The sequence below is a fragment of the Delphinapterus leucas genome, chromosome 2, assembly GCF_059928025.1.
Source record: "Delphinapterus leucas isolate spDelLeu-1000000601 "Yukka" chromosome 2, BTC_Dleu_Yukka2, whole genome shotgun sequence".
In the NCBI taxonomy this organism is placed as follows: Eukaryota; Metazoa; Chordata; class Mammalia; order Artiodactyla; family Monodontidae; genus Delphinapterus; species Delphinapterus leucas.
Window position 1 is genome coordinate 72,419,795 of NC_143130.1, and position 17,914 is coordinate 72,437,708.

At 44.5% G+C, this 17,914-nt stretch overlaps 1 protein-coding gene across 1 annotated transcript in view; it reads right to left on the reverse strand.

Moving 5' to 3' along the window:
• SLC24A1 (solute carrier family 24 member 1) overlaps positions 1–17,914 on the reverse strand; it is a 44,012-nt gene that overhangs the window by 24,772 nt on the left and 1,326 nt on the right. The window contains exons 2-4 of the mRNA XM_089907090.1: positions 10,838–17,777; positions 10,178–10,692; positions 3,929–5,936 (exon numbers count right to left, since the gene is read on the reverse strand). Coding sequence (XP_089763216.1) covers positions 3,929–5,806 — 1,878 coding nt within the window. The 5' untranslated portion in view covers positions 5,807–5,936; positions 10,178–10,692; positions 10,838–17,777. The remainder of the gene's footprint in view (positions 1–3,928; positions 5,937–10,177; positions 10,693–10,837; positions 17,778–17,914) is intronic.

Below are 17,914 nucleotides of genomic sequence, written 5' to 3' on the forward strand. Positions count from 1 at the left end.
CTACACTAGTCCATCCCATTCGCTTTACAGATGAGCAGCGTGAGACCTCGAAGAAAAGCAACTTTGCACAGTGTTCCTTTTATCAGTTACTTTTGTCTATGTCTGTCCCTTCTACTGGAAGGGACATGATCTTTTTACTTCCCACACTGCTTTTCATTTAAGTGCTTAATAATATAGGTTTGTGGAGTAGCACTGACTTGCCCAGGATAACAGAGATAGTTAGCCATGGATACTGGGTTAAAACCCAGATAAATGGATTCATAAACTGGTGATAAGGACCACCAACTAGCTGCGTAGCTTTGGCAGAGTTAATTATCCTCTCCGAGCCTCAGAGTCTCCTCACCTGCAAAATGGCAATAACAATTTATTCTTGCAGGTTTTTTTTTTTTGGCCACGCTGCAGGGCTTGGGGGATCTCAGTTCCTCAATGAGGGCTTGAACCTGGGCCACAGCAGTGAAAGTCCAGAATCCTAACCACTAGGCAACCAGGGAACTCCCCTCCTGCAGGGGTTTTATGAGAAATTGTCGAGATAATGTACGTATGTCATAGGTCCTCCACAAGTATGGATTCCCTCCCCTACTCCTTTTTCTCTATAAACTGGAGACCCTGACCTGTTAGAGTTCCCTGAGGAAACCACTAAATACTTGTGGAGCTTCTGCTTTAGGGATGAGATGTTGGGCTCAGCCTTTTGGGAGATATAAAGATTATTTCCCCCATTTAGTGGCAATGATGACCCTAACACTGTGGCCACACCTCACCCCAGGCTGCCAACAGAGGAAGGGGGAGGCCCAAGTGTCTTTCCCGTTCCTGTTTCCCTCCAAGAAGGAGCTGGCTCCCACTGCCCTCTAATTGTCTTCCCCCTGCTTAAACTTCCTGAGCACTTGTGGCTTTGATTTCTCCCCAACCCTCCTCCTTGACTCCCTACCACTCGGTCTGGCCTTTCCCCACTTCTCTCTTACTTCCTTACCTTTGGGTGTGTGGCTGACTGAATAAGCCCAGTTTCTCTGACCCCCTGCCTTCTCAAGGAGAAGCTCAAAGAAGGAACCCATTAGTCAGAGAAGAGGTGTGAACTGATAGGTCAGCGTGAGTGAGTGAGTAAGCAAGGCATGTTCATTTTCATAAAGTTTCATAGTTAAAGTAAGATAATTTGCAGAGGTGAGTACACATTCTTGCATAAATCACAAAAATGAATACCAACACAGTTTACTAGATCAAAGACTGGATTTTCAGAGAACTGCTTCAAGAATTCAAACAGAATGGCTTGCCTCAGTCTGTCACTGAAGTACAGGATAATTTACCTCCCTCTAACAAGATCACAGGTCTTCGGGCAGCCAAACACAGACAGAATGATATAAGCAAAGGCAGTTACCGCTCTCTCTGGCTTTAAGAAACCTGGGGTGAAACTCCAAATCCAGATGTTTTTAAAAATCACTTCAAAATAGCTACACTTTAATTATCTGGACTAATTTTTAGAAGGTAGTTGTTAGTGCTGCAAAGTCCTAACTATAGGTTTTCAATTTTAAATAAATATAAATTTACTTTCAAGGACAGCCAGTATTTCAACCTGTTTTTATTTTTTTAATAATGCTGTTATAAAATTCATACTGGGGCTCCCCTGGTGGCGCAGTGGTTGAGAGTCTGCCTGCCGATGCAGGGGACACAGGTTCATGCCCCGGTCCAGGAAGATCCCACATGCCATGGAGCAGCTGGGCCCATGAGCCATGGTCGCTGAGTCTGCACATACGGAGCCTGTGCTCTGCCATGGGAGAGGCCACAGCAGTGAGAGGCCCGCATACCGCAAAAAAAAAAAAAAAATTCATACTGGATCTGTTTCAATAAATAGATAAGAACAGTTGTAATCAGCACTGCTCTCACTGGTTGGCAAAGAACTGCTACTAAAGGCCTTGAAGAATGTTTTAAGTAAGTTACAAATTCTCTTTTGAAATCATGATTATGCTTTACTTGCTTGGCAAGCTTTGCTTTGATGGTCTAGTTCTGACAAAATTGAAAATTGAGAATTTGCAGAGTTTAAATAAAAACAGAATTACTATGAAGGACTGGAAGGCAAGTCAAGAGGCATGTTGATGTGGACCATTTTTAAAGTCTTTATTGAATTTGTTACAATATTGCCTCTGTTTTACATTTTGGCCTTTTGGCCATGAGGCATGTGGGATCTTAGCTCCCCGACCAGGAATCAAACCCGCACCCCCTACATCGGAAGGTGAAGTTTTAACCACTGGCCCACCAGGTAAGTGCCAATTTTGAAAACTGCTGGCCTAATGTATACCAAGGCATTAGATACTTTCTCAGAGAATAGTACCAGACTTCATGGCCACCCTCAGCAAAGCCTGCCCTGAGAACTTCATGAGGAGGGAGGACCCTGTTTCCTCATATTAAATGAGGTAATGCTCTGAGCCTCCCTTTCTTTTTTAAGCCTCTGGCTTCTTAAGAGCAGTCATCTGGAGCAAAATAGTACTGAATGGGGACTTAGGATACTGGGTTCCCATTCCAGTGAGGATACCTTCTGGCTGTCCAACCCTGGGCAGGATATTTCTCCTTTTTGGGCCATCTGCAAAAATGTACTAATTGGAGGTCGGCTGACCAGATCAGAGAAACAACAGCTGTGCTGGGCCTGACAGAACGGAACTCATTCAGACACAAGACATTATCAATGAATGTTACCGCTACACAGAACATCTGCATGATTAGTTGGACTCTGTCATTTCCGCCAGAGATGGGAAAGGACCTGTCCAAGGTCACATAGTTAGAGGCAGAACTGGATTAGAACCCAGGTTTCCTGACTCTCAATTCTATGCTCTGAACACCACACATACCTCAGAAGTCCTAAAGGAAGTACATTTCATCTCCTTGTATCACACGCCTCTGAGACACGTTGCTGAGTTTGGTCTCCATCCTGCCCACTCATCAAAACTGCACTGGATTAAGCAGCTAAATCCTTCCACTCTTTGCATGCAAAATTCTGCTCACACTAGTGGCCTGAGATCCGAAACAGGCAGGCTATGAGCCAACTTTTGCCCAAACTCACCCTTTAGGAGCATGAGAGAAATGGGGGTCTGTGTTCCCTAGGGTACCCTCACTTTGGAGTCTCAAGGAACAAAATACTTGGGGATCAATTTTTAGAGATCACTTTCCCAATTAAATTTCACTATCCAGATTATTGAATCATGCAATGAATTTAGCAGGAAGGTCCCTCACAGGGGCAGAAAAAGTCTTGAAAAGGAACTGTGGGGTCAGAAGAATGCCCCAGAGTTGGAGCTCTCAGTCTCCAGTCAGCACAGAGAAAGGGCTCTGCACTCACGGCTGGCTTGTCAGTGGATGAGTGGAGCTCCCATCTTCAATATTTTAAAAACAAAACAAAACTCAAAAAGCCTCCTCCTTCTCAGATCCTAACCAAACTACCAGCCCCTCCAGGTCTGGAATGTGAATAAACAGGATTAAATGAAAGTGAGGGTGCTAGATAAACCCTACACACCATGCCCATTTTATCATTTTTCCCTGCCTGATATCTCCTTGGACATTCTCCAAAGCCCAGCTCAAATGTCATTTCTGAAGACCCAATCAGAACAACCCGGGTTCATCCTGGCCCCACCATCTATTTGCTGTGTGACCTTGAACAAGTGGTTTAACTTCATTAGGCCTCAGTTTCTTCCCTTGCCAACGGGGGATCCTAATAATAACCATTTTATAGGACGATTAAGGGCTGACCCAAGGTCACTCCTGCAAAAGCCCCAGCATAGTGCCTGGCAGAGAACAGGACTCTATAAATATTGAATGCATTTCAAGGGAACCAGAACACTCACTCATCTCTTGAGGTCTGACCTAGCACTTTCCATTCTTCAGTCCCTGGCTTTCCCCCACCCCTTTTGCCCAAAAGGGGGCAGAGAAGCCTGAGCCAACCCGTTCTTACCTTGCTAAGGTCCCCTAGGGCCATGACCTTGGCCACTGGCCTCTTGCTGAGTTGCTTCTTCACCCAGAGCTCAAGCTGTTTGTTCCACTTCATGGTGAACACATAGAGGGCATAGGCCAGCAGAAGCAGCAGGCTCTCCCACCAGACAATGAGGCTATCCAGGAAGAAGAGGATGAGCATCATTAGGTCAAGGATGTAGAAGGTGATGTCACGGAACAAGGGCCACCAGGTGAGGTTGAGGATCTCCCGGGAGAAGAGGGCACAAGTGCCAATGACAAAGAGGATGTTGAATACCGCAGAGCCCACTATGGTGCCGATGCCCACATTGCTATGGGAGATGAAGATGCCGATGAGGGAGGTGAAGAGCTCGGGGGCAGAGCCTCCAGCAGCCATGAAGGTAGCACCTGCCACATCCTCAGAGATCTGCAGCTTGTCTGTGATGACACCCAGGGCTGGGACAAAGTACTCGTCACAAACGATGGCCAAGGCTACAAACACATACAGCATGCCAAAGATGTGCAGGACCACCCAGCCCTGCCTCCGCTCCTTCACACTGAACAGGTCTCGGGGGTACTCTGCCTTGGGGTGGAGGTCTGGCTGCCCAGAAGGCAGTACTGAGGGACTGGGAGCCTCTGGCATCCCAGCTGTTGTCAGACTGGGGGAGGGGACAGTGGACGAGACTGGGGCTGGCTCCACAACCACACAGTGATGGACCTGAGTGGTCGGACTTGCCCTGACCCTGGGAGTTGCTGGAGTGGTGGGTGCTGGTGAAGGGTTCTTCACCAGCCCCCAGAAGGTGGCTGAGGATATTCCAACGGTCGGTGCACTGGTTCTGGACGAGGGATTCCTAGCCTTCCACGCAGCAGTAGAGGCTTTGGTTTCTGTCGTGATGCTTACTGCCACCTGCCCCTCAGAGGTGGCTGCAGTGTGCTCCAGGACTGTTCCTTGGGGTGTTGTCAGGCTGTTTTTTCCCACTAATCCCCGGTGGTTGGTTGAGCTATTATTGTCCACTCTTCTGGTGGTAGTTAGGGTCTTCTCTTCTGCCACATTCCTTGGAGAAGTCAAGATGTCTGTTTCTAAGTCATTTATCAGGAAGGGTAGGGCGTTATCAGTTACTCCCTTGAGAGGAGTTGGGGTGGTTTCCCCCAATACTCTCTTGGAAGGGTTGGTCTCCAGTATTTTGTTGGTTGTCATAATTTCACTGTCTTTCACTGTTGCTCTGGGGGTGATCCCATGGCTCCTGGTCATTGTCATGAATGTGGATGGGGCGTAACTGTTCACCATCCTACCAAGTGGGGATGGGGTGTATTTCCTCACCTTTCCCCTGGCTTGAGTTGGGCGGTAGCTCTTCACTTCTCCCCTGCGTGTTGCTGGGGTATAATTATTTACCACTGGTCTGCCTGAAGTTGGAGGGTAGTGATTCAGTGCTCCACTGGGTGTGGCTGGGGTGTCTCCCTTCACTTTTTCTGTGCGGGCTGCTGCTGGGCTGTCGCTGCTCTTGGGTGTTGCTGGAATGACGTTGGCTATCTTTCTAGGTATACTGGGGGTGTTCTCCATTGTTACACCAGGTGTTGTTCCATCTCTGCCTACTGTGGCTTGGGGTGTCCATGTCTCAACCTCCATCTCAGAGCTAGATTTTGGAGGGTCACTGCTCACCATCATCATCTCATTGTTGGAAAGGTCCCGGCTGGCTAGTTTTACAGGGTGTTGGGAAGAGACTGCTGCCCACAGTGAGGGGAGCCCCCGGGGGCTCCTCAGGCACTGGTAGGTGGAACCCATGATCAGTATTCCCAATAGGAAGAGGAGGCGCCTCCAATGAAGCCGCTTTGGCCAGAGTAACCGCCTCTCCTGCGCTCCCATCCTGATCAATTTCCCCATGATGGCCAGTTATGCCTGGTTACACATGGCCTCTCATTCTGTCCACTGAAAGACAGGGGCTGCTCTGGGATCCAGATTAGAAATCAGAGAAGATTTCTCCATGAAGCCCAGCCAGGGGGTAACCACAAACCTAGAAAGAAGAAAAAAGAAGAGGTTATTTGCTCCTAAAAAGAGAGCTGGGATCCACCAAACCATCATCTGGAAGAGTGACTATTCACACAGGGGCCTTTGTAGTGAAAGGCAGTTGTTTCTGCTGGAACAAAACAACCCCTGCCCCCTGCTCCAGGGGGCAATGTCTCCTCATGGGAAAAAGAGCATCTTGGGGTCCTCTTTGCTGTGTAGGCATGCCAGCAACCCAGGTTCCTGAGCTGGGTCTACCCAGCCCTCCTAGGGATCCTTGCAAGAGGTCTGCCCACACTCTGCAGGTCCAGCCAGAGTTGCTAGGAGCTCAGTCATCTGTAGCTGGTGTCCCAGGCCACAAATCTCACCTTATCCAAGGCAAAAGGGAAGTAAGGAGATATGATTTTAAGCTTTAGACAGAAAGTGGCAGTAGTGGAAAGCAGTACAAGGCTCTATGTGTTTTTACTGGACTGATTTTAAAATGATTCCACCATCATTCAGAGAGGACAAAGCTTAAAATTTAACGTCATGAAGCTTCCCAGACAGTGTGTGGTGTCATGGGAGGAACATGGGGAATAGAGTCAAAGGCTAGGTTCCCAGATCTGCTGCTTGCTAGCTGTGTCACCCCGGACAGGCTGAACCTCAGTGCTTCATCTGTAAAATGGGCATGATAACATATGCACTGATTATGCAAAGATTATCTCTGAAAGGACATCTGGAAAAGGGAAACTAATGGTCAGGGATCAAAGGGAGACTTACTTTTCAGTATATCCTATTGTTCAGTCTAACTGTTTAACCTTTTTATCCTGTGCATTGTATAATATTTTAAATTTAATTTCATAGAAATAATAATAGTAAGAACAATACCCATCTATGTAAATAGTAATAACAATAGCTATGTCACAGGAACGTTGGAAGAGTAAAAACACATCCGGTCTGGGAAAAGCATTGTACAGAATCAATGCCCCGTAGGGGTTAGTTTTACATAAGGACTCAGGAGGGAAAAACATTTAAGGCCCTCAAAGAATTCTCAATTTATAAAGAAGGGCAGAGAAGCCCAGCCCAACTAAATATGAAATCTCTAATCAATGTCCACAGGTTATTACAAAACAATAACTAGAAATGATCAGTTTTGCATATGAAGTAATATATTACAAGTTAGATGAATAATCCATAGAATCTTAGGTCATTAAAGGTGGAAAGAATTACTGACACTGTTTAATGCAACTCCCCATTTGAGACATGAAGAAACTGAGGTCCAGAGACATGTGACTTGCTCAACATCACACAGCTAGTGAGCAGCAGTGCAGGTGACCTTTCTAAAGTCCCAGTCTTTCCAGCATACCACACTAATTAGCAATGCAAATACAATTGTCTTAAAAAGCAAAATAAGTATGGAATAAGTGAATTTCCTTCTTTGTCCTTGATTCCTATCATTGTCTTTCCACCATCTCCCTGTCTATCTAACCCTCGCCATATACTCAACACTCTGAATCTCCAAAAGAAACTCTGGAGAGTATCTCTTTCTGGTGTGCCACTGTTATGTAACAGAGCTGAGCTGGCACCCCAGCTGATCCCTCCTACCTAATCACATCATTTACCTTCAAACCTGGACATCTGGGTATCTTCTCAGTTCTGGAAACTTGTCAGAATCCAGGGTCTCAAAGAGTGAGTCTGAAGCTGTACAGCAGGGAACACCCCATCTCCTGCTCCCAGCTCCCCTATGGAATCCTAATTCAAGGCAGGGTCAGGTATGAAGGGCATCTCAGGGGAAGGATATCCAATCCCTGCTAATCCCCGCCTCTAAGAAGCTTATCAGGGCATTGTACAAGTTCTGGGTCCCACTGTCTCTGCCAGAGCCTGAGAGAGTAGACCTTCCCCCAAAGACAGATGGATTCTCTGTGGGCCCCTCCACTCAAGGGGGAAACTGGGGGAACTTCTCAAACTAATTTCTAAGCTCTGAGAATGAGAGATGATCCACAGTTTCCGGAAAGATTTGGAAAGATTCTGAAGGCACTCTGTGGGAACAAAGAGAAAGTGCCTGAGGCTTAAAAGATCAGAAGACCTCAGTTAGCACCAGGCTCTGTTTGCTACTGTGTGATTCTAAATGTAATTTAAATGTAAATGGAGAGATAATAACACCTGTCCTACCTATTTGAAGGGTGGATGTGACAATCAAAGTTAAAAATAAGGGAATATCTACTCAATTTTGCTGTAGAACCTAAAACTGCTCTAAGAAATAAAATCTATTTTTAAAAATGAGGAAATGTGAGAGAAATACTTTACAAACTTTAAAGCATTTCACACATGAAAAATATTTATTTTAGGCCTAAGGGAAATTCTTGAGGGAGAGGGCACTGACAGATCTCCCCAGTGCAGGCTGGGACATACTGTCAACTGAAATAAAATGCACAACCTCAAAGTAAATAAAACCAAATGTTTTATTTGGGGCATTACTGAGGACTTAGGCCTGGAATACAACCTCTCAGATAGCTCTGAGGGACTGTCCCAAAGAGGTAAGGGAGGAGCCAGGATATATAGGAGCTTTTGCCAAAAAACCCCAGGTAGTCAAACACCAAAATATTACTGCTAGTTAAAGAAAAACCAGACATCTCAAGTTGAGTTAACTGATTTTCTATATATGGGACGATGCAAGAGTCTGGGCTTAATGAAATTATTCCTTTGATATGCACCTTACCTATGGGGGTGGGGGCAGCTTAAGTGCCTGATGGCTTGATGGCCACAACATCCTTTGCTTACTGATATGGCAGGTGACATTATTTGTCCACAGCATCTCCTCTTGGTCATAAATTCGACCAACATTTGGGAGGCATTTTATGACCAATCTTGTCCCATGGCTCTAGGAAGTGGTTCCTGGATCAGGCAAAGATTCTGTAGATAGGCCACTCAATGTGCTACTTTTTGGATCAGTCCCTATTGATAATCTAAAATTCTCTGGAATATGCTGGTGGTCCAGTGGTTAGGATTTGGCGCTTTCACTGCCGGGGCCCGGGTTCGATCCCTGGTCGGGGAACTACGATCCCACAAGCCGCATGGCACAGCCTAAAAAAAAAAAAAAATTTCTCTGGATCTCCTGTCTTACTAGTCTATTATGATCCAGGAAATATTTTCTGCTTCTTCCCATACCTAGAGTTGCACTATTACGATTATTCTACATAAAGTTTTACAATTTAAAAGATCCACTGTCTGGCCACTGATGAGTAGTATTTTAATAGTGACTCAAACCAGTAAGACGCAAAGGGCATCCCCATAAGAGAGTGCAAAAGATGTAGCCTCCACAAAATCTAGAAAGTTTACTCCCAAAAACAGTCTAAGAAAGTAAAGGGCCTTCATTGTACAGGTGGATGCAATGAAGGTTAAATGACAAAGGCCCCTTCTTGGCTGGGACCCCTTATGACAAATTTCCCTGAGAGCTGGCATAGCCAGACCAAAAACAACAATAAAAAACTGCTCAGACTCCCAGTCTATTCGACTGGCTGTCAAATGTACACCATATGTGTACCGCCCAGATGACAGAGACCAAGCTCTCAAAACACACACACACACACACACACACACACACACACACACACACCTCTAAGAATATCAGGTAGAACCTTCACATCTCAAAGACACAAGGAGAGAACTGCAAGTTCTCCCTAGAAGGGCTTTTATTTCTTTAAGGTCAGAATTCTGAAAAAACGTTTTATCAAGCTGGCTTTCTCTAACTTAACTGCTTACACAATAAAAATCCCCAGGCCCGTGAGCCATGGCCGCTGAGCCTGCGCGTCCTGAGCCTGTGCTCCGCAACGGCCACAACAGTGAGAGGCCCGCGTGCCGCAAAAAAAAAAAAAATCCCCATATTGGCCATTTTCAGGGAGAGATTTCCTTTAATTCCCAATTAAGTAAGTACTTGTAGCTAAGTTTGTATATACATAAACCTGGCTGGGGTATTAGTTGGAGGCTGGCTTTCTGATGCCCCTCATTTAGGAAAGATGTTAGGCCAGTCTCTTACCTAATCACCCAGTTTAGACAGCTCAGTGTCACTCAACTGAGCAACCTAGTGTCTTTCAACCAGGCTCCCCTAGTATCTTTCAGCTGGGAGGTACTTTTTCCCAATGTCTTTCAACCAGGTCCCCCCCCCACCCCGTATCTTTCAACTGGGTAGCCAGGTACCTATTGTACACTGCCAATTAAAACTCAGGAACATCAACCAATAATCGGGAGATCTGAGAACCAGGAGAGACTCACCCAAATTCATCCGGACTCTCCAAGGAGGCGAATGGGCACAAGAGGCCTCTGCTGGTACCAAGGCTCTGGTTCCTCCTAGAGTTCAGGTGACGGAGGGAAGTCTGCTCTGGGTCCCTTTAAGGCCACCCAAACTGTCAACTGAAAAAAAAAAAGCACAACCTAAAACTTGAGAATTATGTTTTATTTGGGGAATTACTAAGGACTTAAGCCCAGGATACAGCCTCTCAGATAGTTCTGAGGGACTACTCTGAAGAGGTAAGGGAGGAGCCAGGATACACAGGAGTTTTTGCAGAAAACCCAGGTAGTTGAACATCAAAAGATTACTGCTAGGGCTTCCCTGGTGGCGCAGTGGTTGAGAGTCCACCTGCCGATGCAGGGGACACGGGCTCGTGCCCCGGTCCGGGAAGATCCCACATGCCGCGGAGCGGCTGGGCCCGTGAGCCATGGCCGCTGAGCTGAGTCTGCATGTCCGGAGCCTGTGCTCCGCAACGGGAGAGGCCACAACAGTGAGAGGCCTGGGTACGGCAAAAAAAAAAAAAAAAAAAGATTACTGCTAGTTAAAGGAAAACTAGACATCTCAAGTTAATGAGTTTAGTGTTTTTCTATGTATGGGAAGATGCAAGCATCTGGACTTAATTAAATTATTCCTTTGATATGTACCTTAAGTATCTAGGGCCAGGAGCCTGTTTATCTCCATCCTGAGTTCCCCTCCGGCTGCACCACTGGGAGGGAGTGTGGGGCAGCTGTAGTGGCTGATGGCTTGATGGTCACGTCATCCTTTGTGTACTGATATGGCCGGCAACATCCTTTGTCCACAATCCCAAGATACCTGAGGAATTGTGCGTCTAGCTCATGTCCAGAGCCAACTGACGTGGGAGTGGAGCAAGGCAGTGGGGGCGGGGTGTGTCTCGTGATCCTACCCACTCACCTGGAAACCATTTCAATCATTCAGCTAACTCTGCCTGATACTTACTGATTGCTCCTCTTTCCCTTCTCTGTTTCCCCCAAGGTACAGGGATAGCATGCTGCTTTGATTACTTCCATCTGAAATATCAGGTAATCCCTCACAGCTTCATCCCTGCCCTATTTCACCCTGAGTGAAGGTACCCAGACCCCTCTGCTGAAGCACACAGCGGCGCTCACTCTCTGTGGAAGAGCTGTCTTCATCTCTGTGTGTCCAGGGGTCACTCTGGGTGTTGTAAGCCTGGGTAGAGGGGCTGACCTCTGCTAGTTACCACATCGTTGCCTCTTAAGAGTGCTGCAGGAAAAACCAGATCTAGTTACACCAACTGTCTAACACAGTCACAGTTTGGTTCAGAAAGATGGAAAAAGGAACCCAATTCATGAGGTGAAATTATGAGTGATCTTTCTTTTCTAGAATAATTCCTCTATTTTTACATTATTTGTGCAATATAGAAAATTCAGGAGAGGACTTCCCTGGCAGTCTAGTGGTTAAGACTCCACACTTCCAGTGCAAGGGGTGTGGGTTTGATCCCTGGTCGGGGAACTAAGATTCTGCAGGCCACCATGCGGCACGGCCAAATAAAAAGAAAATTCAGGAGAGGAAAAATACTCAGAAAAGGATTCCTTTCTCTCATACACTCCTAACTGTTACCAAGGAGTTCTTTCTAGCGTCTAACCTAACTCCCAACTGTTGGGGGCAAACCTGGTTCCTTATGTCTTGTTCTCATGGGGTTATGGCATACTTTGAAATTCAACAGGCTATAGAAAAGTTTGCTGCTCAACCAAGAGTGGAAGCATTGTCTGTACCAGTGGTGTGAGTTTAGGCAAGAATTTAACTTCTCAATGACTGTAAAATGAGGGTGATAATGACACTACTTGCTTGGTAGGCTTATTGTAAGAATTAAGTTATATGTTAATATGTAAAACACATTAACAGTGGTGATACTGTTGTTGTTATTCTGCTTTTGGAGATCATAGTCAGACTGTGTTGGTGGGAAGCAGATCTCCATGCATTCCATTGTGACAACGCTTTACTGTGTAATAACCTGATTAATGTTCGCATTAATCTCTTACTAGCAGGTGAGCTCCTGTCTTAATCACGGCTGAAACCTCAGAGTCCAGAACGGTGTCTGGCACTCAAAAAATTTATTTGTTGGGGCTTCCCTGGTGCTGCAGTGGTTAAGAATCCGCCTGCCAATGCAGGGGACACGGGTTCGAGCCCTGGTCCAGGAATATCCCACATGCTGCAGAGCAACTGAACCCATACACCACAACTACTGAGCCTGTGCTCTAGAGCCCGCAAGCCACAACTACTGAGCCCGTGTGCTGCAACTACTGAAGCCCACGTGCCTAGAGCCCGTGCTCTGCAACGAGAAGCCACCACAATGAGAAGCCCGTGCACTGCAACGAAGAGTAGCCCCCTCTCGCCACAACTAGAGAAAGCCCCACGTGCAGCAACGAAGACCCAATGCAGCCATAAATAAATAAATAAATAAATAACTCTGTGCCTCTGTTTAAAAATAAATTAATTAATTAATATATTTGTTGATGGACTGAAGATGTACATCCCAGTGAGGAGATGCTCAGAGATGGAGCACCTGAGCTACACATGTGTGGGGTGGGGAGATGCCCACTCATAAAGGCTCACGGCCTTTCAGAGATCAGACTGCTGGAGAAAGACCAGCACCATCAAGGAGGGGAAGCTGATCTGCTTTTTCTACAAAGTTGTCTTATTTTATCCTCTCCCTGGAACAGGGTGGCAGGACAGGTGAGGTAAATCTAGCTGTGACTCTCACAATAATATCGGGGGCTGAGGAAGGCAGGGCTTTGGGGCTGGGCAGGATGGCAGGTAGGCCTTTCCTCTCCCACCCTCTGCAGCTCAAGGCCTTTCCCATGGTTCTATTAGAACAGGAGGGAGAAGGAATTAGGCTTTGCACCTGACACTGAGGGTTTGTGGTTGAGGCTGGTTTATTTCTGGGCCTACCTCAAGAGTTGATATCGACCCTACAGTTGCATGGTGGAATTAGACAAGATTTGGCAGGGGGTGCAAAATCCAATGCCTTCAGGGCCTGGGTGGATAAAATTAAGCTAAATCAGCTCTATTCAAAGTCAGCGGAGAGTAATAAGGGCTGTGTCTGGACAAAGAATGAATGACCCATCTATAAGCATTCCAATGTAAAACAGTTTAAAAATATTAAAGGCAAACAAAATGGGGCTAGGGGCTGAATTTGACCTTCTAGTACTTTGCAAACTCTAATAAAGTAACAAGTCTGACCAGGAGCAAGTCTCCACAGGTCTCTCATTCTCAGGTTCCTCATTTATAAAACCAAGAAAGACGAACTTCCTCATGGGGTTGCTCTAAGAGGTACAGTGAGAACTTGTGCGGAAGCACTTGGATCTGTCAGATACTGAACTGTGTCACAGTTCAAGAGCTTTTGTTTATATTGTTTTAATTGTTTATATTATATCATTTATAGGATTTCTTTTAAATGACTGTGCAGTTGTCACTAGTGGAAATGAGCAAAATAAGCCCCCAAACATCCCATGACATTTCATCTCTCCAAGCCAGTGGCTGGAGCCATACCTGAAGCAGGGAATTGCAGGGGGTGACACTTCATGTTGGTAAGCAGTTCAGAGACAGGGTTTTGGCTTCACAGTCAGGTACCCATCCCGAAGGGCCTGGGGTCTAGAGGAGAGATCAGACAGGCTCTATCAGAGGGCTTCAGTGTGGCCATGCAGGAATCCACACAGTACCGGAACAATTAACAACTCCTCTCTAAGTGAGTGTGAAACAGCCCACTGAGTAAAACTCGCCCTGTCAAATCTGATTTTACAAAGGAATGTCAATTGAAGCAATAGTGAGGGGTTTTTTTTGGCTTATCAATTAAAAAGGACTAAAAAATTTAATATCCAGTGCTGGTGAAGACACTGGGGATAGAGGGTAAATCTGATACAGCAGCACAGTGATGCTGTTAAACTGTAAGTGAGATCATGGTCTCTATACTCCAAACTTTCCAGTGGCTTCCCACCTCAGAGGAAAAGCTCCAACGATGGTCTGCCAGCATTGCTTGTAGGGCAAAAACTGAAATCTATCTAAACATTGATGGAAAACTGGTTACATAAATGATATCACATCTTTCCAATAGTCAATTACATAGCAATTAAAAGGAATGAATATACACACTCACACACACACACACACACGCACATAGGTAGAAACAACTTTGCAAAGACTATGTAAGAATAGCTGTACTTTTGTCACCAGTAGATACAGAATGAATAAAACCAAACAAACAAAAAAGACCTGGTACTTCATCTCTCAAACCCAGCAGCTGGAACCATACTTGAGGCAAGGAGATATATGTGGTTACTTCTAGGAAAAAAACACTAATTTCTCACTTCATGTACTTTGAAACTGTTTGAATTTTTCCCATATAATGAATTACTTTTATAACTTTTTTAAAACTAGTTTTGTTTTGCTTTATCTGCTTTTTCATTGAAATATACTACCAAAGTTTTAAGAGGGTGAAGAGTGAGCCTGGCAAGACAGATGCAGGCCCAGATCATGAGAGGCCTTTAAAAATTTAGAGTTTACAACATTTTTCAAAGGAGAGGGGGTCCTAAATAAAAAAGTTCAGTTCTACTTTCTTAGACAAATGTAGTACCCACCAAATTTTCTCTGTTTTCTCCCTTTGACCTTTCTTCTAATAACCTCTCTTCCTTCCCTCCTATCTTCTTTCCACAAATGCATATCGAGTGTCACGTGCCAGACCCTGAGGATCCAGTGGTGGATAAGATTCACCCCTATTTACAGAGCAGAGATGAAGTTAATTGAAACTGGAAGTGTACAAAATCGCTTCTTTGTTCAATGAGTCTTTCCATTATTTTAGACTGGGGAAGCTCTGTGGTTTTCTCAAATGCTGTGGAAAAGACTGAAGGAGGATTGAGAGAGAGGTCAGAGTTTCCTCATCAAATACGTTGCAAATGAAGAAAGACATGGAGGAATAAACCTATAGATTAAGAGATTTCAGAGATATATCAAGAGATTGCAGTGATATTTATGAGACAACTGGATATTTGAAAGCTGACTGGGTATTTGATGATATTAGGGATTTATTGTTAATTATTTTAAATGTGACAATGGTAGTGTAATTGTTGTGGGTTTAAGTCTCTCTCTGTCAAGAGAATGAGAAGACAAGTCGGACTGGGAGAAAATATTTGCAAAATACATGTCTGATAAGGGACTGTTATCCAAAATATACAAACAACACTTAAAACTCAACAAGGGGGACTTCCCTGGTGGTCCAGTGGTTAAGAATCCACCTTCCACCGCAGGGGGCGTGGGTTCTATCCCAGGTCAGGGAACTAAGATCCCACATGCAGCCAAAAAATCAATCAATTAATCAATCAATAAAAGATGTTTTAAAAAAAAAAAACTCAACAAGAAGAAAACAAACAACCTGATTAAAAAATGGGCAAAAGACCTGAACAGGTCTTTTTACCAAAGGCGATATACAGATGGCATGTAAGCATATGAAAAGATGTTCAACATCATGTAACACTAGGGAACTGCAAATTAAAACAACGAGATACCACTATACAGCTATTACAATAGTGAAAATCCAGAACACTGACAACATCAAATGCTGGTGAGCATGTAGAGCATCAGGAACTCTCATTCACTGCTGCTGGGAATATATAATGGTACAACTACTCTGAAAGACAGTTTGGCAGTTTCCTACAAAACTAAACATATGCTTACCATACAAGCCAGCAATCTCTCTCCATGGTATTTATTCAATTGAGTTGAAAAACCTATGCCCATGCAAAGCCATGCACAAGGATGTTTATAGCAGCCTTAGTGATAACTGCCAAAACTTGGAAGCAACCAAGATATTCTTCAGCAAACTGTGGTACTTCCAAACAGTGGAATATTATATAGCACTAAAAAGAAATGAGCTATCAAGCCATGAACGGACATAAAGGAAACTTAAATGCATATTACTAAGCAAAAGAAGTCAATCTGAAAAGACTGCTCACTGTATGATTCTAACTATATGACATTCTGGGAAGGGCAAACCATGAAGACAGTAGAAGATCAGTGGTTCCTGGGAGTCATGGGAGAGGGAGAGATAAAAAGAGCACAAAGGATTTTTAGAGCAGTGAAACTACTCTGTATGATACTACAATGGTAGATACATGTCATTATACATTCGTCAAAACCCACAGAATGTACACCACCAAGAGTGAACCCTATAATAAACTATCGACTTTGGGTGATATTGATGTGTCAATGTAGGTTCACAGAGTATAACAAATGTATCACTCTGGTGCTGGGATGCTGATAGTGAAGGAGGCTGTGTGTGTGCGGACAGAGTATTTGGGAACTCTCTGTACTTTCCACTCCACTTTGCTGTGAACCTAAAAGTGCTCTAAAAATAAAGTTTATTAATTTAAAAAATCCTTCTCTTTTAGAGATACATAATGAAATACTTATGGACAAGATGTTACGCTACATAATGAAATACTTACGGACAAGATGTTATGCTGTCTGTGATCTGTATCAAAACAATATGTTGGGGAGAAGTGGGTAGGGGTATAAATGGAACAAGACTGAGAATTGAGTTGATAGTAGAAATAGGGTGAAGGGTACATGGGGATTTATTATGCTATTCCCCTATCTTTGTCTATGTTTGAAAATCTTCAATAATAAAAATTTTTAAGAAGACAAAAGGGTCATATCTACAATTTCTTTGGACTTTCACTTTGGTGAAAATAGAGGAATGGGGTAGGATGATGAGGGAAAGCAGATAGCCTGGAGCTTGGAAGTATGATTTGGAAGTGGACATGGTCCAGACTAGAGGAGGCAGGAAGGAAGACATAGGGCAAAGGACAGCACCGAAAATGGAAAGGGAGGGAAGAACAGAAAAGGAATGTGGGCTCACCACCTTCCCCTAACCTCTCTCTTCCCCTTTTCCTCACTCACTCACTCCTTACCCTTCCTCTCTGTAGGTGAGGAAGGAAATCATCTTGGGAACTTAACAATGAAGATTCCAGGCACCAACCCATGAAATTCCAATTCAGTCAGCATGGCCTGGGAATCTACATTTTCAACACGTGCGTTGGAGAACTGGATGGGTATATGAACCTCCCTTGAACCCCAGTACATGGCTTCTGTGAGCAGCTTGCTATTTCTGTCACTAACCTTTACTCTGCCAGACTGGAGACCAAATCACTCTCCCTTTCAAAGCCTCTGTGACAGCTGTCTACTGTTTCAAAGCAGGAAAAAATAAAGGGAATGATAGATTATGCAAAGGAAGTTGTTTACCGATTTCCTTTAATGTATGTGTGGAAACATGCAAATGCTAAGGGTCTCTTGAGTGGGAAAAAGAAATTTATTAGCCAGCTATGGCTTGAAAGACCTCTCCTTTAAGACCTTCTAACTCTTTGTGCTAATGTTCTCTGATTTTATATTCACTCAACGACCTTTTGATTTTTAATGGGATTCTACTAAGAATTAAAAAACAAAAACAAAAGCACTTACCATTTGCCCTAAGTGATGTGGTCCTCTTGGTAGTCCTACCTTTTATCATCAGTTTTAACCGATTGCCTTTTGCTTCCCTGGTCTCCTGAAAGCCTGTATTCAGAAGAACTAGAAGATGTGATCACCCATCAGCAAACTAATAAACTTAATCTTTAGGACTGGGTAAGGTAATGAATCAGTCCACGGAGCTGAGCTGGAACTACCAGGAGAACAGTGACCGCAGGGCTAAG